Source organism: Ammodytes marinus (assembly GCF_949987685.1).
Source record: "Ammodytes marinus genome assembly, chromosome: 9".
Lineage (NCBI taxonomy): Eukaryota > Metazoa > Chordata > Actinopteri > Uranoscopiformes > Ammodytidae > Ammodytes > Ammodytes marinus.
The window spans coordinates 7,829,237-7,850,274 of NC_137213.1; the positions used below are offsets into that span (position 1 = coordinate 7,829,237).

The following is a 21,038-nucleotide window of genomic DNA, read 5'->3' on the forward strand; positions in this document are numbered from 1 at the left end:
TATCTATAGTCACATCTGATGCTAATCTGTCCATGATGGGGGAAAAGATAACCTCAATAAATTCAAGAGTAAGATGGTGAAATCATTGAAAATCTTGTGTAATAACTGGCATTAGCTGGCAAAATCAAAACAGACTATTTAAATTAAATCTGTAAAATTTCCTGATAGACTGCAAACACCCTAGTGATAACAATTTTCTGCAAATGGGTTAAGGTAAAGGTTAGGGTTAGTGCATGGGGTGTCCAAATCAATTGGGGAAAAGTCTTGATGTTATGATGATAAATTCTACAAGTTGAAATGGACAAACGCAGCTTTTTACACTGTTAATGATTGTAAGGATTTTGAGGGATTGTTTGTATATTGGGCAACACACATGTGGGTGAATAAGAATAATCTGTTATTTTTGCTCCTGTGGTGGACCTGACAATCTGTATACACTACTTGACATGTAGCCACAATGCCTCCGATGTGTTTCTGGTTACTGTCCGTGGTCACTGAGATACATTATGTAGGCCTATGACTTTGAGCAGTCTTTTCTTAATTGTAGTTTTTTGAATAATTTCAAACACTGTAATTTTCCGTTCTTTCAAAGGCAAGAAAGAGACACAGGAAGGAAACAATTGAGCCTTGTTCAGATCTTGTGAGCTTCACATACATTTTTCTCTAGAAAACTCTTGCCATGGCTTATATTTGCACACCCTAAAACAAATACATACAGTCATATGAAAAAGTTTGGGAACCCCTCTCAGCTGGCATTATAATTGACTCTACTTTCACAAAAAAAATATAAAAGTGGTATGTCTTTAATTTACCAGGAACAGCTAAGTACTGGGATGTTTTCCAAACAAAGATTTTTTTGAAAAGCAGTATTTAGTTTTATGAAATTAAATAAAATGTTAAAAACTGGCTGTGCAAAAATATGGGAACCCTTGTGATCTTGCTGATTTCAATGCATGTAACAGCATGTAAAACTGATGACTTTAAACACAAAGTTGGTTGGATTATGTTGTTAAGCCTTGAACCTCATAGAAATGTATGTTTAATCATGAGAAAATGTATTTTAGGTGCCTAAATGCAAGTTGCACTTCTCTTTGACTCTCTGCTGAAGTGAGACAGAATGGGATCATCAAAACAGCTCCCAAAAGATCTGAAAAACAAAGATTGTTCATTGTCATGGTTTAGGGGAAGGCTACAAGAAGCTTTCCCAAAGGTTTCAATTGTCAATTTCGACTGTAGGGAACGTTGCCAGGAAATGGAAGGACAAAGGCATAGTGGCAGTTAAACCCAGGCATGGCAGACCAAGAAAAAAACAGGAGCGGCATAGGTGGAGGATTGTGAGAATGGTTGCACACAACCCACAGATCACCTCCAAAGACCTGCAAGAACATCTGGCTGCAGATTGTGTATCTGTACATCGTTCAACAATTCAGCGTAATTTGCACCAAAACATCTGCTTTTTATAAAGACCAAATAACTTAATTTTTGTCTCATCAGTCCAAAGCATTTTCTTCCAATATGAATCTGGCTTATCTAAATGAGCTTTTGCATACTCCATGCAACTGTATCTGTGGCGTGGGCGCAGAAAGGGCTTCCTTCTCATCACCCGGCCATACAGATGTTTTGGTGCAAATTGCACTGATTTGTTGAACCATGTACAGATACACAATCTGCAGCCAGATGTTCTTGCAGGTCTTTGGAGGTGATCTTTGGGTTGTGTGCAACCATTCTCACAATCCGCCGCATATGCCACTCTTGTACTTTTCTTGGTCTGCTAGACCTGGGTTTAACTGCAACTGTGCCTGTGTCCTTCCATTCCCTGACAACGTTCCTTACAGTAAAAATTGACAATTGAAACCTTTGGAAAAGCTTCTTGTAGCCTTCCGCTAAACCATGACAATGAATAATCTTTGTTTTTAAGATCTTTTGGGAGCTGTTTTGATGATCGCATTCTGTCTCACTTCTGCAGAGAGTCAAAGAGAAGTGGAACTTGCATTTAGGCACCTAAAATACCTTTTATCATGATTAAACAGACCTTTATATGAGGTTCAAGACTTAACAACATAATCCAACCAATTTTGTGTTTAAAGTCCTCAGTTTTACATGCTGTTACATGCATTGAAATCAGCAAGACCACAAGGGTTCCCATATTTTTGCACAGCCAGTTTTTCACATTTTATTTAATTTCATAAAACTAAATACTGCTTTTCAAAAAATCTTTGTTTGGAAAACATCCCAGTACTTAGCTGTTCCTGGTAAATGAAAGACACACCACTTTTATATTTTTTTTGTGAAAGCAGAGTCAATTATAATGCCGGCTGAGAGGGGTTCCCAAACTTTTTCATATGACTGTACTTTTGAGCTGTCAAGGGCCAGCGATCACCTTTACTCGCTGTCCTGTTTACAATCTCCTGGCGTTTCCCGTAAAAGTTTATGTGCTTACAATGATTGACTAATGCTTTTTGAATCTGAGCTCCTTTCATAATATTCCAGTAACCAGAAATCACAGATTGAATTCATGGAGGACACTTTGAAATCATAGAGATTGAAACTTCAAAATCTCAGCATATAAAATCAAATACAGTACATCTAGCTGTATACTGCTAGGGTGTAGAGAGGAAAATATGTTGTTGTGAATTTTAGACTCACGTCAAAATTACATTTCTTAACAAGGTTACAGTGAAATAAAGATTACAATGACTTTTCGGCAGCAGAGGATCTTTGAATTAAATATCAAGCACTTTTTAACTTCTTTTAACCATTATAAATGTGTTGCAGTTCAAAGGTCTGGTCTTTAATCGGGCACATTTCATAATTACATTTCAGCTACAATGTAAAACATATACCAAAACAATGAAAGTCAGTTTAACCCCAACAATTGTCCTGCGATTATATATTAATAAGAGAGGAACAGAATATCCTAGATACTACAACTTGTGAAAATGTAATGAAATTAAAAAAATTATAACTGGGATGTTTGGTTCCCCTTGAAAAATTATGTTACTAATCCCAGGTTTATAAGTAAGAGAGAGCCCATGCACACAGGGTTTTATTTACAGTTACTTATTAGATAACCAATTAAAGAAAATAAAGTAAAGTTTGACAAGTCAGGATGGAATGTGTTTTATAACTCTATATAAAGCAAATATTCGGCATTATGTGGACCACCATGATGCAAAATATTTGCATAATATCTACAGTAGATTTGGAATTATAATCTGTTTGCTTCGTTTGGCTTGAAATGGTTATTTAATAATAATACAAATATAATATTTTTTCCAGTAGGCTATTCCTAGTGCTGCAAGCTTTCTGTGAACTTAATTTTTTGATAATGATTGACTAAATACGTTCTGTCTACGTCAATTTGTGATGGGAAGCCATGAAAAACTATTTTAGAATGCAGGGGGGACTCAGACTGTAGTAACATAACCAGAGCAGTAAAAAGTGAAGTAATGTAGGCCTAGTTAACACCACAGTGACTAAATGATTCACTAGATAAGTGTCAGCCATGTCAAGTCACCACTAGTGAAATCACTGCAAGTGCAGCAAACGATGTTTGATCAGTAAAGTATTAGGCTAAATAGAAATGGTGCATCTTTCCCTTGTTATATTACAGCAATTAAAGAGTAACTTATAGGCAGCAGATGAGCCAAAACTATTCTCTTCACAACCAAACGCACGAAAAATGAAACTATTTAAAACACGCCAAAATAGGCTACTAGGCCTACACTATTTGGTGCTATACTAGGCCTAGGCCTACTGCTGTTTCTGCTGTGACAAATAGGCTAAACCGTCAAAGGCACAGAACAAGATTAATTCATGCCGGGTCTGCAGTAGCCTAGGCTTGTAGGAAGGTAATGAAATTGGCTATCATTAATTGTATCGATATCGCGCATGATTCTTGTAGAATTATTATCATCCATACGCTTCATGACCGACACCTTTATAGGAAAACGTTGGCGCCATCGTGTGTGAATTGCTGGAATTGAAACCAAATACGGGACACCAACTCCAACACCCACCAACAAGATAGTTCCCTGGTACAGTCTATGAGTATGCTAGGCTACCTAGGCTATGCTAAAATTTGTAAAAAAAAAAAATAAGTAGGCTAGCCTGACATAGACATTATAATGTCTATGAGCCTGACAAGCAAGTGCCCTCGTGGCTCAAGCATTAGACATTTTCTCTTTATTTGTTAATTTTAGGAGAATTGATAGTTTGCTACGAGATCAAAGAAAACAACTAGGCCTACTATTTGGGTGCACACTGGTTGAAACCTTTATTATACTATCTATGGTTGAAACCACAAAAAGCGTGGCAAATGAGGAAGTAAGCACAAGAGAACCCTCAGCGTCGGCCCTTGCTTGGTACTCTCTGCTCCGTGTGTCGTCTTCTCGCGATACGATGGTGGGTAGGGCTCCTTCATAATCCTGTAACCATTGCATTGCTCGCACATTGTTGTAGGACGAGACACTGCACGGTGTGTATCACAACCATCACAACAGCTGCATACGCCTGCCTTGTCATTTATAGCGATACGTTTCCTTCGAATAACTATTTGGACTTGACAAACCAGACCCAGTGCATTCCTTATCATATGGTAGGTTATTTTATGGTTATTTTTAATGCTAATTCTAGATTTTACCGTTACTTTTACCATTTAGTTTGTTTAATAGTAGTCTTTCAGGCTACGTAAGCCACTGATAGCCGACACACACGATTTATATGATATAGGCATACAGTTGCCATTCTCTCTTAAAGTCTTAAAGTTTAGACTTGACCTTTCCCAGTATAACGTTTTTTTATAGGATAGGCCTACCTATTATTGGCCGAACGAATTTAAAGAACACTTCTTCTTAAAAAGAAACTCTCAAGTAAGCCATAATATGCTCTCTTTAAATGATATTTTAATAAATTAGACAATGCATCATAAAAACGGAAAAAAAATGACTAGGCTACGTAACATTATTAAGTAGGCTAAGAAGAGCTTGTTGCATAAGAATGACGGATGTTTCTGGCGTTATAACTCCAAAAAGTTAATAGAAAACATATGTGATATTGTGTTCTATTTCTCTCCTGCCACAAGCAGCAATTGTCTTTTTATAGTGTGAATAGTACACTTTTGCAGTAATTAAGGTTTGGGGAAAGTGTACACTATTAAGTAATATCACATGACTGCTGTATAATGTAAGATTTCGTTATCATAGTGTCAAATCATTGGCAGCACATTAATAGTTGTGCAAGTTGAAAGGACAACTCCCCTCTAGACTCCCACTGAACTGTGGACACAGGGTGGTTATAGCCAATGTAATCTGTTGCCATCTTTTTAGTTTCTTATCTCCCAGTTGACCTTTAGTCTAACCACAGTTAACCAACATAGACAACTATCTGCTTAACGTAGGCTACGTTTAGTTTGCCTGGTGTTTGCGATTTGCACCTTTTGTTTACTGTTTGTGGTGATATTTCCTCCCTCAGAGAAAATGTCCTTGTCTGGCTGGGTGTGTGTAGTGACAGGTGCCTCCAGGGGTATTGGCAGAGGCATAGCACTCCAGCTGTCTGAGGCAGGAGCCACCGTCTACATCACAGGGCGCCAGGAGAAGACTCTGAACATAACGGCTGCAGAGGTGAATATTTTAGGTTGAAAGTCTTACAAGAGCTACTGTATACCAGGCAGCAAAGGCAATGTCCATTAACTTCTCTCTCGCTGAAATTGCAATCTTTCCCAAAACTGCTAGTTCCTCCCTCCAGTCCATGTTTTTAGCATGACTTCTAAAAATCACACATAGGTTTTTTTCTGCTGCGTGGTGTTGTGGCATTAGTGTTAGAGTCAGGATTTGTTCCTATGGTTCACAGCTTTTGTGTTTGTTCTCAACACAGGTGAAGGAGAGGGGAGGGAACTGTGTGCCTGTTATCTGTGATTCTACAAACGACAAAGACATCGAAGAACTGTTTGAACGGCTCAAACGTGAACAAAATGGCAGGCTGGATATCCTGGTTAACAATGCCTATGCTGGAGTACAGGTAGCGTATAACCACACTGTCATGAAGCACCACTTGGTGTATTGCATACTTGGAAGCGGGAATTAGCTATGAAACACTTACTGTAGAGCAAGGCCGTGTGAATGGAACGGAACGGTAAGAAAGAGCACCATCCATAAGCTGTGTGACATTTTTTACCTATAATGTACAAATTATTTTTTTAGGCTATCTTTGATAGTATGGGGACCAAGTTCTGGGAAAATGATCCGTCCATGTGGGACTCCATCAACAACACAGGCCTCAGGTATGCATTTATTCGTCATAGTCTGATAAGAGATGAGTCAATGCTAGCAAACTTGTTTTGTCTTCAGTGCAGCAGAATTTTTTGTCATTAGTAGGTCTAAAGTATTACATAACGAAACTGGGAGTGTGATCCTGGGGACATGATATGTTTACTGTTATTTCAATCTTTGTTCATTTGCATGTTATTTGAGATATTTTTAAACTGAGGGGGAAAGGTTTTGATTTAATTCCATTTTTATTTATCTGGCAGGGGCCACTATTTCTTTTCGGTTCATGCATCCCGGATGATGGTGGCTCAAGGTCGGGGTTTGATAGTCATGATTTCATCGATGGGGGGGCTGCGGTATCTCTTCAATGTACCATATGGCGTTGGTAAAGCCGCAGTAAGTTCACAAGATCCAAATCTCTTTTAAAATAAGGATGTGTACTGTATATAAAGTTAATAGTACTAAAAACCTGATTTGTTCTGTGGTTTGATTTAAGTGTGACAGGATGGCAGCAGACATGGCTGTTGAGCTGAAAAGTAGAGGAGTGGCTTCTGTCAGCCTGTGGCCGGGAGCGGTGCAGACGGAGTTGGTTTCTCAGCTTGTAATAGAGAAAGATACGCCACAGGGTGTGGATTCCAAGGTAGAGACTTATCTAACAGATAATCCTCTATTTGTGGAAGCGACTTCCATTGTTTCCCTGAATCTTTACCTCTTCTCTTCTTCAGTTTAAGGATGTATTTGCCAATGGAGAAACCACAGAAGCGAGTGGGAAGTGCATTGTCAACCTGGCAAAAGGTAAGAGTTTACCGTATGAGATGGTATACACCCCGCAGTCGGACTGTTTAAGACAATAGTTAATCTAATCTAGAATGTTTCTTGTCAAAATCAACTAATATACTTACGATCTGCTACCTGTCAAAAAAGGTGGGTATTTGCACATAGCAGCAGCTGCACTAACGGCGATCTAAAAAGCCGAGCTCAGAGCCAGCAGCTGTTTATGTTCATACTAACCACAGCCAGAACGTCACAGTTTGACGTTTCTGGGAGTGGCCCAGGACGAGCACACGCTCAGTCAAATATTAACGCAGTTAGTAACAAAAACAACGTTCGCCAAGCTTTCGCCGGAGATGACCTTGTATGCCTTTAAGTGGAGAATTGAATTAAGCTAGTAAGGCTTTTATGAATGTCAGCATTTCAGCCTCTATTCACATGCAGATGACTGACACATTACAGGAAATTCCAACATAATGTGTCTTAATAAGTTGTAAGGCCATCATATGCCGCCAGAACAGATATTTCTATGATATTTCTTATGCACTGCAACCATACTTGTCTATGTAATTGTCGATGAATTGTTCTTGCTGAAAATCTGATCACTTCCTGCATTGACCATCACGCTCATCAAATGTGTGCTATCGACCTCAATTTCTGATCCTTTTTTACTGGTCTTTCCAATACACCAGCATATGTATCATCAATGTTCCTATCGAAACACTAGCCAGCTCCTGCCTTTCAAAGTACCTTATCTCTTGCCATCTAGATACAAAATCAGAATCAACTGTGCCAGATTAGCATATGTATAAAGGTTACAGAGCATGATGGGATGTTAATTGCTTAAATGTACCATGCAGTGCACCTGTGTAAAAGCATCTGCATTTGTTATGGTACTCAAATTATTGATTTAGGATTTTCCTTTATTTTGTCACATGATGTACAGTATATTTGATAAGCACAGGCTGTTCATGGTAACTTGCCTTCAAAGTTTTGTTCATTTGCAAACTATGAATAATATTTTTTCTTTTTCGGTCTAAAAGATAAAAATCTGATGTCATTGACTGGGAAAGTACTCTTGACGTGTGACCTGGCAAGGCGCTATGGGTTCCAAGATATTGATGGTAAGTTTGTATCAGACAGTCATATACATTTCTTAATAAAAATAAATCTATTTATTTGAAGATTTAAGATAAGAACTATTGACGTTATACTAATATTTTTCCATGTGTTTATTTCCAGGACGCGTTGTGGCTGATTACACTTCCCTTAAATTCCTCCTGACCCAGGTCCCATATCTCTCCTGGATGTCAGTTGTTGTCCCTTCCTTCTTACGCGTGCCACGCTTTGTGCTCACCCTGGCAAATAACCGGTTCTAAGCATTTCCTGTACCCGTACTGAAGTGATGATGTGTCAACTACATGGACTAAATTTTAGCCTAACCTATAGTTGACCTGACATTGGTTTCAAATAAAATCCATTACTGATGGCTAAAGAGTGACACAAACCCAAACAATTTAGACTGATTATAATTTTCAAAGTATTGATGTTGACTGTATACATCCATTACTGCCTAATTAATGTGAGGTAAACATGAAGGATGCTCCAACACATTTTCAGTATTTGACACTAATGTCTGCTGTGGGTGAAGCCACACAATGTCACGATGGAGCTGTTTCTGTCCATGACAACCCAGATATGTCCCTTTTTGTGAAAGAAAAATATCAAAATGTATCATTATGTATTTTCATCGTCTTATAAAATATCACTGTATTAACTATAAAGATAATCAAAACACATTTCTAAAGATATCAATGGTTGTGTATTTTTGCACTTATTCTTGCATTATATGTCATATTTGTATTAAATATGTATACACACATAGCCACTTCACTACTACTGTAATTGACTGGCTAAGTTGTTACTGGTTAAACAAAGAAATGTTAATTTGTGTCAAAACTTCACATTCCTTTTCGCGAAATAACAAAGTGAAAGCATCTCAACTGATTTTATTTTTAAAAGGTGTGGAATATCTGCAGACAGATAAATATCTAAATCTTGTCTATAAGATCATAATATTTAACATTAAAAGTGAATTCTACTTGCCGTAGATATAAATTATTTGAATACAGCTGCCTCATTTTCAGTCGAGGAACATTGTGTAACAAGATATGAATTCAGCACAGGCATTTTGTTAACAATACAAAGAAATCTAACAGTGAACTAGCCTACTTCTGATTTGTAGGAATTGGGTATACTAGGCCTACATCTAAATATGGTCTGTATTTCTGCTAATATTTTGGGAATTGATACAGGGCCATCAATGGTTTTAGAAATACTGAGGTTTAATGTGAAATAGTTTAATTGTGTGTTTTTCATATTTATTTGTTCACTCAAAAGAAATGTAAGGTATTTTTATGCTTTATTGATAGTGTAGAGACAGAGTTGAAATGGGGCAGAGAGGGGACTGACATGCAGAGAACGACCGCGGGCTGGAATCGAACCCGGATCCGCTGCTGGCCGAGGCCCATGGGGGGGACGCCCTACCAACTGAGCTAAGGGCACCCCATCTTTCTAGAACTTTCTTGGTGATGTCATATTACACACTGCACCCAGGGAGTTGCAATCTAGAACTTTTTTGATGAGGTCATATTACACAGTGCCCCTTCAAGAAAGTTCTAGAATGCAAGGCTCCCTGGGTAACCCCACCCCTTTTGAATAATAACAGAAGCTACAGTGGCCTTCAACGACAAGAACAATTCTAAATTCTAAACAATGCACCTGATGACATTCCAATAACATGGATGCCTCCATAAGACTTACCCTCTCAATGTACAAAATGTAATAGGCCTATTAATATTTGTCATTCTCCGCTCAGGAGGATAATTCAGATTATTGGCAGAGGTGATTTTACACCAATGAGGACATATTTATGAATGAGGATATTGATTTTAGTTAATAAATTACTTAAAATGTTACACAGTGTCCCTTTAAGTTTGTATTTCACAACTAAAAGGTTTAGCCTACATGTTGTAAACCCATCCCTAGGTCCCAGGTTTCTTGTGGGATGCTACAGTGATGGGTCCTGTAGCCAAATAGTAGCAACTAGTTTAGATCCTGTTATTCATTCCGTTTCGTTGGGACAGAAGAAATTGGAGGAATGCACGTGTTTACATCAATCTGCCGATTCTGAAAATCGTCAGTAAAACATAGCTATCAGATAATTTCGTCCATGATTTTTTTTGGGGGGGAGGGGGCTGGCGGGTGGTTGACGTAAAAAAAATGTTTAGCCTACTGCCACGGATCTATTATACAGGCGCCTCCAACCTCCAATCGATGGCCTGCTCTCCCAGACTGACACACCCACCCCGCCGTCACTGTGGGAGAGTCAGTTGGGCCTTGTGGGCTTCCTGGTCCTCAGCTCCGCCTCGCCTCGATCTGGCCGGACAGGGAAAACACTTCTCAGTTTAAGAACAAAAGCAACAACGGATGGACCGAGGGGGGCGAAGCAACGGCGACTCGAATCCAGGTCTGAATACCACGGATTGAGAGCTTTGTGCCTCTTTAAGGCAGGATTTAGCAGACGACTAAACTCCGAACGAAAGGCGACTAACTTGGGTCGCTTTGCATCTTTCAACCCTAACCGTAATCCGTCGAGGTGCTTGATAAATAAGACAAGGGTCAAACAAACAGGCAGACGGTATTGTTTCCCTGGTCTTCCTCTAAACTTCGACCATAAAAGCGCAGAGTCGGAGGGGAAACTCTGACTTAATTTTATTTTCCTTTTTCTCACACGGATATCGAGGAGAAAGCGCTGTTTAGGTATTTTTGGTAAGTTTATTTTTATGTTTCACTCTAGCGTGTCTGGCGGCGAAGTGCGCCTGTGCAGTGTGAAGCGTTTTAGTTAGTACGCCATAAAGGGGGAGACGCTTGACTGCTACTGCAACTGGCACAGAGAGCAACTTTTATAGCTTTCTTGTAACACTAAAACAAGGATACGATGAATAAACTGTTACTGCGAATTAAAGTTAAACATCGAACACTGGGGCGGTGACCATATGATATCATACCAGTGGGATTTTAATGTGTCACGAGTGACTAACACAGTGGTTTCATAAGTGTTTGCTAGTGTTTTTGGTACACTTGAACATTTCTTGTGTGCCTCAAACGACCTTATCGTCGGCCATGGCGTACCCAAAATGCTCAACGTAACCCTGCTGTCCCAAATAAAGCTCCAGCTCCCCCCAAATAAAGAGTAGCCTACGCCGTGACATGTAAGACACTGTCCAATATGTAGGCAAATTACAAACTGTTAAATCACAATTGGCATAATTTGTGGTGAATGCAGTGTCAATAACTGGTCAATAAGTAATCAGAATCACAATTCCTTGTATTTGACTTCTAACTAACAAAATGACATTCCCGTTGTGAAATATTGAATTGTTGGCTTAACACTTGTTGCTTCTAAACCAAATTAAAACATTTAGTGTGTCAAACAATTTGTATTTATTTATTGTATGTCTGAATGTTGAATACATGAATACAGTTTTTAGTTTACTTATTTAGACCTGAGTATGACTAATGCAACAATTTTTTTGTATTCCCAGGTTTCTCTCTTTCTGCCTTTGTTAAGAGGCTACACTTAACTTTTGGGACTGAGAACTTGGGAGTGGAACAAAGCTGGACTGGAAAAGGGTGAGAAAGTAGACTTTGATGGATTCCTCTTAGATCCCCATTCCCCCATGCTCCCACCCTTTGCGACCGATCCCCCCACTCACACAAAACAAAAGTCAGTCACCAAACTTTGGGGGAGGGGATCACAGTCTGGACCAAGTATATGACTAGTTTCATCGGTAGTTCTGAATCAGGGTGGCAAAGTAGGGGGGAGGGGAAAACAGCTGTCAGATAATTGACTTTGAGAATGAATGTGAACAGAAAGTTCTTAAAAACATCATAATCTGTACTCCTCCGAAAAAATGTCCCTCGTCCGTACAGCAATCTTATCTATTTGGCGGTTGAGACAAGCAAAAAATAAATAACATAATCAGCAACAACTTAATCCTTGTTTTTGTTTCTTTTCTAGGTGAAAGAGCATTTTTTGATATCCCAGATGGCAACCTACAATGAATATAATGGCAGAAATGGACTACTCATGAGCATGAAGGAGCCTTTTGAAGGAACGGTAACTAAGGCAGAATGTGAAGGAAAGCTTGAAGCTAAGCGCTCTTCCAAGGATTTGTGCCACTCTGCCAGCTCAGCTGAAAGCAATGCAAGCGGCGTGGCTAGTTTCACCACCAACCACAATTCTGTTGTGTGCTTGCCTCTCGTGTCAGAGGGACTCAAATTGGTATGGACACAGTCAGATCAAACCCGTGAACTTGACACAATCCCAGAGCTGGTCCAAGCCTTTAACATATTTCCATATCCATCGTCCCGTGAGGTTAGCAACCTAGCCCGGGTATGTTCCTTGCCATTGGACAAAGTAAAGGTGTGGTTTATGGTGCAGAGAATTAAATATGGAATCAGCTGGTCCTCAGAGGAGATAGAGGAGACACGGCGGAAGCTGGCAGTGCCTGAGCTTTGTGATGACTCCGTTGAAAAAAATGAGGAAGCCAAACTGAAGAGCAAGAGCACAAGTCGTGAGGATTTTGTTATTGAGGATAAAGGTAGCAATGAAGTAGAAGGTACTCTCTCCAGCTTCACCCCCCCAAAGAAGAAACCAAAGTGTGAGTCACCAGATTCCTATAAGCCAGCCAAACCCATTGCCCCATGTTTCAGTTCCACCCTTCCCCCTCCTCAGGATTCATACTTTTACCATCCACCAGCAGACACACAAGCAAGTACGACATCTGATGTCTCCCTTGATCTCTCAGAGTCATCTTCACGACAGCACCGCCATGGGCGCTACAAAAAGTCTAAAGTACAACTCGCTGCCCTTCGAAAGAGCTTTCTGAGAGAGAACTGGCCTGCTGAGACGGAGCTTAGGCGATTGCAGGAAGAAACTGGATTGAGCCGTAATGACATTCGCAAATGGTTCAGTGACAGCCGGTACCAGCTTAGGGTTGGCCGAGGAAGCCTGGCGGCAGCCCAAAGCTACTCGCAACACACTGTAGTTGAAGTTAAAAACGATCAACAAATTCAACCTCTTCCACTTACAACTCAAAAGACTGGTCACTTAAATGGGGTGAAGGGCCACGACGGAGCCCGTGGCAACGGGATAAGAAATTCACATTTCTTTCAGACATTTTTGTCAAACAGTCTTGAAGCATATGGGGAAAGGGTCGTTGATGTAGAAGGGTATGATGTCATGGAGGAGTTTTCTGGTGATGGAGAGAGTTTTAAAGATGAGGAACTAAGTGAAGAACAACCTTTACAACTTACCAAGACCTGCAAGATTGAGCCAGACGTTTCACAGGAACCATCCGAGATATTAAAATCCTCTCCCTACTCTTCCCCCTCTGGCAGCCCACCACTGGCTGCCTTGCCCATAAAACCACTTTCAAAGAGCATCATCAGCACATCAAAGAAGTCAGCCCACTCAGCCAAAGCCAGTCCCTCACAAACATCACTGCGAGTTTCAGGGGCTTCCTCATCCCCTGCCCTCACTCCTGCTGGGCGACCAAGAAAGACCAAGGAGCAGTTGGATGTGTTAAAGCAGCATTTCTTAAGCTGCCAGTGGCCCAAGAGTGAAGATTACACAGAACTGGTTACGCTTACAGGTTTACCCCGTGCAGATGTCATTCAGTGGTTTGGGGACACAAGGTATGCTGTCAAAAACGGCCAGCTGCGATGGGTGAAGGGCGTCCGTGACCAGTTCTTGGCAGAACTTGCAGCCCAACAAAGCGGTAGCGGTTTAACTAACGGAAATGGCTCTGGAACATCTACACGGGTTGGGGGTGGGCGCAAACGAAAATCTCAAGCAAATGCAGCGAGTACAGATTCCCCTGATATCCAGCCATTGATAACATATTACCTTTCAGCAGGCTCACTTAACGAAAAAGACCTTGACACTCTATGCAAGAAATCGAGAATGAGCTACCAGCAAGTGCGAGATTGGTTTGAAGCTCAGGTTGTTGCTGGGACTGACCAAGAACTTGTTGTCACTGATTAAGACACTGGAACCAGACTTCAAAACATTTATACAAGTTGGTGGTGTGCTCCTAAACATCCTTTGCACCAACAAACATGGTTATTACTTTGGTTTAAATTGCTTTATTTTAGGCAGGTTTGTAACATCCAGCCTTCCCAGGACAAGCCTGAAGTGAGGGTTTTCTTTCTTTCTTTTATATATATATGCTGCATTGCCTGCTTATCCTAATATATTTGGACTTGAATTATTGTGTTGCTGTAAATAGGACAGTAACTTTTACACTGGTTTACTATATTGTTTAGCTAATTATTTGTGTTTAGATATCACTACTACTACAGACTTTTTTTAGTATGCTATCGTAGCATTATGATTCAGTGGTTGTACCTTTGGTACCTAACTATATAGCAGATAAGTATCTGCTCCGGAAAAATGTTAATGTTGGTGAATTTGTTGACTTATCACTGTTTAATCATTCCTTAACAGCCAATAATTCCTTGTCATGAAAAGCACACTGGACATATATACTTTAATTTGACATCTTGCACTTTGGTTTTAGAGCCTGTTGCCGTTAAGTTCATTAAATCAAATTATTTTACAAATGATGTATTACTCACTAAACAGTGTCTTTCTTGATCCCTTGACAGTATTCATCTTAATTGAATTCATGTCCACATTCCCCGGTTCTCGTATATGAAAAACGTAATCTAACATTAGATTACTTAGCTCATTTGCTTAACTGCAACCTTTTAACAGTGAAGCCCTCACAGTAATAAACACAAATGCAAAAATTACACCATCAGCACAAAGATGTCAGAATTTCCCTTCAATTTTGTTTTCCACTCATTCATTGTCAGTATTTTTACATGTCTATTGTCTCAATAGGCGTAGGATGTGACTTGATGGTTTGTAGTAGGCAAACTAGAAAAATTAGAACTGATGGGGGTCCATGTTATGCACACGTAGTAAAGGGGTTTGAATCCAAAGAGAAAAAAGACCATTCTGTTGATTCATTATGAATTGCAGTACAAACATATACAGGTCATCAGTCCTGGTGGAATATTCATATCTCTTCATCTAAATCCATACTCTAGGGTACTTATTAGTGGACCTACACTGGGTGACGTGGGCTTTCAATGGAGTCAGTTTAGTTCATTAGAAATGTCTTGCTAAAGGTTAGATGACCCAAATGTTTATAAAAGCAGTGTGCTTCACTATGTTGCATCATTATATTAGTCATGAAAAGTTAATGTAACATGTTGTTGGGAAATGCCCATAACACTTAGTGTCTTCCTTTGCAGATATTGTCAATGTTTTTTCCTGTTTGAAAAAAATTCTCATTTGCACAATTGTGTCACTGGAAACCAGTAAAGGATTTGCCTTTATAACCATGTGTGTGACCAATGTTTTTTGTCTTTTGTCACTGTCACAAGTTCTGACTGATCAGAAGATTTTTTTTTTTTTCAATCAAATGTGTTGTAAGCAAAACGCAAGTGGCGGTGAAATGATTCAGTAGTAGGTTTTAATATAAATTGCTCCCAAAAACTGTATTGTCAAAAATATATATATATATTGTGAGTCAGCCCATCACAAATAAGATAACATGGCAGCGTAAATTCTCAACAGAGGAACCATGTGGAAACATCAGTTTAACATCCATTTAGTTAGAAAACTATAAAATGGCTTTACTCAACAAAGTAGCCATTCAAGCATTGCTGTCAACTGTTTCAGGGCAAAAAAACAACAGTGCCCAGATGAACTGAAAATAATTGACCCACAATTGTTCAGAGCCATTTCATTAACGCCTGATAGACGGTGACTGTATTGATAATCCACTCATAAACTGGAACTGGAAAACATTAGGAGTCTGACGCTGAGCTCTGAGGATGACATAATTGGACTGGTTACATGACAAAATTCAGAAATATGAAAACTATCTAATGAAAGAAGTTCGGAAAGCCTTTCTTACCTTGTAGGAGTATTAAAGGATGTGGGTGTTCCTTTTTTTAAACAGAGAGGTTACAGGAATTAGGATAAAATGCGTTTAATTATGAGTGTTAAGCATAGGGTATACAAATTAATCACAGCACGTATGGTAATCTGCAACCACGCTTACTGTGTAGATGTTCATGAAGAGAACTATGGCTGGAAATGGAGGTAGCTGATCCAGGAGTCTGGCAAGAACATAAAGAGTTTATTTCATGTAATAAAGTTAAAACATGAATTTTGTCTTCTAATATAAAAAAAGAAAATCCCCTAAAAAAATCTCTTTAATGCTTCATAAAAAGTTTATAGGTAAACATTTTACAGGTTCTAATGAGGGCCGGGTCTATGAATGCGTTATTATTGGGTTATTATTATTTTGTTTAATTCATGCTTGACCATGGAAATTGTAATATTGCAAAAGAACATCTCGATTATACCCTATTTCATAGTCTTCATCAATGGACAGAGTTGTCATGGAGATGGCATCTCCTTAACAATTGAACACACTCCAGCGACTGAGCAAGACAGTGAGATGAATTCTCCGGGAAAGCTGCAGTAAAAGCTATTGAGCGATTTTTGTATTGTTATTTTTCTGTGGAAAGTAATTGCTCAATAATCTTTAGAATAGAATACTTTTCTGAAAAATGCTTTTGATTTCCACGTCATAATACCTGTTAACATCATGTCTCTAAAACATTCCATGGAGCCAATATGACTATGAGACTTACCGTATGGGAGGACACACTGCGACTTCGGTCTCTGGCCCACCCCTGCAGCTCTGCCGAGCCTAAGTGACTAAGACAAAGATAACATGTTTGAGTATAAAATATTTTGCCATTGTTTTATTAAGTGTAGATTTAAGTGATATCAATAAAGAATGCAATCCACTGGAGCATGACAGAGTAATAATAAGTACCTCGTAATTCTTGATCGTGGGGTAACTGGTAAAAGAAAACATGCACACACCCATCAACATGAGTCCAAAAATCTGAAAAGGCACTGAAAACTTTTAACTGTAACAATTTAATTTAAATTACTGGGTTTACCTGGAGAAGTGACAGCCACAGGGAGTGACATCCTTTGAGTACTTCATATGAAACATATGAGTTATTAACTTTTTACAATTGTTAACAAGTTTGATTAGTTAAATAACATGATAATCCTGAAATGTAAGTTGTTTTACCCATCTTTTTGAAACGGTCCTGGAGAAACCTGTGGCAAACACAAGGTCGGCAGGCGAAATTACACATGTAATCTTTGGCAACATGAACCGTGTCTTTATAAGACTTCTGGAACACTTACCCTCCTCTGAGAAAGTGGCTTTTTCAATTCAGCAGTCTCTCTGTGCAGCTGCGAAAGCTGCTTTTTTAAGACCGCATTCTCTCGTTTCAGCTCAGAGAGTTGCCTTGTGATATCAGATGTGGAAAGAATAGCATCATAATCAGGGATTGGGGGGGGTGGGGAGGATTAATTTACAAAGCCAGAGACATTTATTTATTTGTAGAGCACCTTTCCTAATACTGTTACAATGTGCACAGAGGAACAAGAACATATTGAAATCACCTGTAAGCCTGCTCACTGACTTCCTTCAAATGCCTTTCCAGTTCAACAGACTTGTGCTTGAAGTGGGCTGTGACTCTTTCCATTTGTGACCTCTGAAATTTTGCAATCTGAGGAGCATGAAGCCATCACTATTAAAATATAACATTATGCGGATGAACTTGGGCTTTTGGAATATAACACAAGGATTCCAGAATTATTTTATAACGATCCTTGATCTGGTCACCTGAAACAGGAGTAAAATAATCTCCTTTTGAATGACTCACTGACTGGTTATTAATTGACTGACTCCCCTGACATTTAACATCCTAGTAAAGCAATTAAAAAGGGCTCCAGCGAAGGAGCTGGGGTGAGCGCAGCACAGAGGAGACAGACCTGTGAAACGTGCTCCAGCCGTGAATCGATGAGCTTAACTGCGTCCTTGAAAAAAACAGTTTCCTGTGGCTTCATCTTAAAAAAAAGAAAAAGAAAGTCAGAGTCAGAGTAATTTTCTACCAGTGGAATCAAACAAGTGACCTGCAGTGGAGATATCAATCTCACCAACCTCATCTGTGATGGGCAGGTAACTGCAGATGGCCCCACATACACTGCACTGCTCTGTGGGTAAACACAAGTCTTATTTGAGCTATAATATTAAGATAATTAGAATTAAGAAGTAGAAGCACATTAACTTAGCATGCCGAGCAGATAGTATAAGATCTGATGTCTTACTCGATTTAATGCATGCTTCGCAGCAGATGTGGCCACAGCTGGACATCGAAAACTTGGACCCTCTCTTTGTGAAGCACTGATTACAGTGGAACCAGTCCATTTTTAGTCCTGTGGGTTTCCTCGTCTGCAAACAAACACAACATTACAATACAAAAATGTGATACTGTAACTTTCAATATTAAAGTATATGACCATAAGTATGTGGACAAAGCTAAAGGTCCTCATCCCCGTACACTTTTGGGTTGAACTGGAGCATGTTCTGCAAGCCCAACACCAGTCCCCCATGTCATGAAAAGCTATTGAAGTTTAAAGTGAGCAAATCTCTGCTGCCAGGGTCCAAAACATTTTTTTTAAAGATTATGGTTTAGGAAGTGACAAGTTCAAAAGTGCCATGTGTCCACATACTTTTGGCCATGTGGTGTATCAATTGATGACTATGCTATAGATATCTCTTTAATATTTTCATAATAGGCCTACGCCTTCTGGACGTTTTTGCACATTCCACAATATAAATATTCTTTACATTTGCCCCAAAGTCAGTCACCAACACAGCCAACTTTAACTCAACCTGGCACAGGACCAGGAAACTGCCAACTCAACAGGCAACACATATATAAAACAGTAGTTATAAGAGTCATAACTTAATTTCTCTGAGCTGTATGATAGGTAAATGGCTGTGACCACCAGTGTTTGCTAGCTAATGCTAGCTTAAATTGTGGATTTTGTTTGGCTGGATAACTACTGACCAACAATAAGAAAAAAAGACTCAAAACCTTCATTACACGTTGGTCGAAAAATATCTGCCATTTCCTTTGAATAATATCTAATATTTACCTGTCGCCGAGCTCAGAAGTTTTATCCTGAGAGTTGATAGGCCTATTGAAAAGACTCAGTGGTCCCGCCGCTGCGCGTGCTCTGTTCCGATTGGCAGAGTGACGTAAGATAATTCAGTCGGTCTGCTGCATAGGTCTGCTGCTGCTGCTGCTACGGTTTCGGGGCAACTTCTAGCCTATCATGATTCAGGAGAATCTGGACAATATAAATGCCAACTTTTAATTATACGTTTGACAGAACAAGGTCTACACTATGAACTGAGGAAAAGATATAGGCCTACATATTAATGGATTGATTTTTTTCCTCTGGAAAGATTTAACCAGTTTATTGGATCGTGTTTTTCACCTCAAGCTGTAGCCTATTATTAAAATGACTGATAGCACATTTTGATTTAGGTAGCCTACTCTTTGAATTTTTACCATCTTACTGAAACTGCAGGGCCGCCGCTCCCTATACGCAGGGTACGCAGAGTGCGTAGGGCACCAAGTTCCTGGGGGCCCCCCCAAATTTTTTTTTTATAATTTTTTTTTTTTTTTTAAAGAGGACCTATGATGCTTTTTGACTTTTATGACCTATAAACGTTGTTATGATGATTCATAGTCATGCTTAACCATACTAAATTATCAAATAATGACTTACATGCATTTCGACGTATTCCCTGCTGACCGTCTGGGGTGTCTGTGCAGAGCACTAAACACTATTCTAGCCAGTCGAGAAGTCACGTCTTCAAAGCGGTCTACCCTTTCATAATTTGTGACGTCGCATAAAAATTTGTGACGTGACCACGCGGATGTTTCCATGTATGGTAATGCTGTCACTTCCCTGTTTGCGTCTGCCTCGCGCCCATAGGTCCATGCTCGCGCTTCCCGCCACTGAAAGTGTTCCGGAAGGAAGGTAACCAATCACAACGGAGTGGGGTTTGCAGGAGGGGGGGAGGGTAGCGGAGATGGCCGATGCACAGGCGGAGGGAGCGGAGATTGCCGAAGCACACACACTCAAGTGTTGACAGGACGTGCTGGATCGCCAAAATAAGAGAAAGAGCTTCCCGAAAATCTACATAGTTTTTTGTGATGTGATTCGTGTCAGGTTGCTCTATAGCAGTGTAAAACAAGAAATTAAGACCAGAAAAGTAGTATAATAGGTCCTCTTTAATGAAAAAGGAAAAATGTATGATCCGGGGGCCCCCCAACATTGAGGTTTTTTAAAAAAACTTCATGATGATCATATCATTACATTACAAAAAATATATAAATTAGTTGTGAACAGGCCCATTGTTGTTTTGTCTTAATTGTGCAACCTATCCAGGGGTGGATTACTGCACAGGCATACCAGGCACAGGCCCAGGGGCCCAAGGGCTCAGGGGGGCCCTTAGCCAGAGATTCTGATAGTAACTTTTCATGTTGCATAGTCAAAGAGCTCTGTCACTGATGTCAATAACAGGGTCAATAACAGGGTCCAAAAAGGAATAGCCTAAATATAAGTATACTCATCAGAATGTAACAAGATAGAAATCATCATGGGCCCCTCAACTAGTAGGGGAGAAATACAAAGGCAAGTTAAAAACAACAGCATTACTAGCTCTGTGTAAGGGGCTCCATGAGGGGCCTTGAAGGCCCCCTCACACATACACAAATAAGCTTTCTATGTGTGAATTCTAAATTGTTCATAAAAAGTAGCTATCCACCCTTTATCTGTTGAAATGGGCCCCACCATCATAGAACATGGATCTGCAGACCAATCTACTGTACTGTTTTTACAGTTGCAGAGTAAGCAGTGCTGCCTGTTAAGAAAAATCTGAAAAATAATGTTCCTTCTGCATCTCA

General features: G+C 39.7%; 3 protein-coding genes across 4 annotated transcripts; 2 read left to right on the plus strand and 1 right to left on the minus strand.

The window, feature by feature from the left end:
- Nucleotides 1–4,459: 4,459 nt before the first annotated feature.
- dhrs1 (dehydrogenase/reductase (SDR family) member 1) lies at nucleotides 4,460–8,827 on the plus strand. Its single transcript, XM_080034225.1, has 9 exons — nucleotides 4,460–4,597; nucleotides 5,473–5,621; nucleotides 5,875–6,018; nucleotides 6,201–6,280; nucleotides 6,530–6,662; nucleotides 6,763–6,906; nucleotides 6,992–7,061; nucleotides 8,081–8,161; nucleotides 8,280–8,827. Exons 2-9 carry the CDS (start codon nucleotides 5,478–5,480, stop codon nucleotides 8,414–8,416), a joined length of 933 nt encoding a protein of 310 aa, XP_079890351.1. The 5' UTR covers nucleotides 4,460–4,597; nucleotides 5,473–5,477; the 3' UTR covers nucleotides 8,417–8,827.
- A 1,646-nt stretch (nucleotides 8,828–10,473) lies between these two features.
- Nucleotides 10,474–15,499, plus strand: homeza (homeobox and leucine zipper encoding a). Of its 2 annotated transcripts, none has more exons than XM_080033770.1 (3): nucleotides 10,474–10,868; nucleotides 11,645–11,732; nucleotides 12,121–15,499. In XM_080033770.1, exon 3 carries the CDS (start codon nucleotides 12,148–12,150, stop codon nucleotides 14,146–14,148), a length of 2,001 nt encoding a protein of 666 aa, XP_079889896.1. In that variant the 5' UTR covers nucleotides 10,474–10,868; nucleotides 11,645–11,732; nucleotides 12,121–12,147; the 3' UTR covers nucleotides 14,149–15,499. The 2 variants fall into 2 exon arrangements, with proteins under 2 accessions (XP_079889896.1, XP_079889897.1); XM_080033771.1 differs by having other exon boundaries at nucleotides 10,487–10,566.
- Nucleotides 15,500–15,922: 423 nt separating this feature from the next.
- On the minus strand, nucleotides 15,923–18,481 carry LOC307255319 (uncharacterized protein; the record flags this gene model as incomplete). Its single annotated transcript, XM_080033998.1, has 12 exons — nucleotides 15,923–16,004; nucleotides 16,094–16,124; nucleotides 16,241–16,298; nucleotides 16,839–16,905; nucleotides 17,027–17,051; nucleotides 17,157–17,197; nucleotides 17,294–17,322; nucleotides 17,413–17,515; nucleotides 17,674–17,780; nucleotides 18,046–18,120; nucleotides 18,215–18,267; nucleotides 18,382–18,481. 12 exons carry the CDS (start codon nucleotides 18,479–18,481, stop codon nucleotides 15,923–15,925), a joined length of 771 nt encoding a protein of 256 aa, XP_079890124.1.
- Between the last annotated feature and the right edge of the window lie 2,557 nt (nucleotides 18,482–21,038).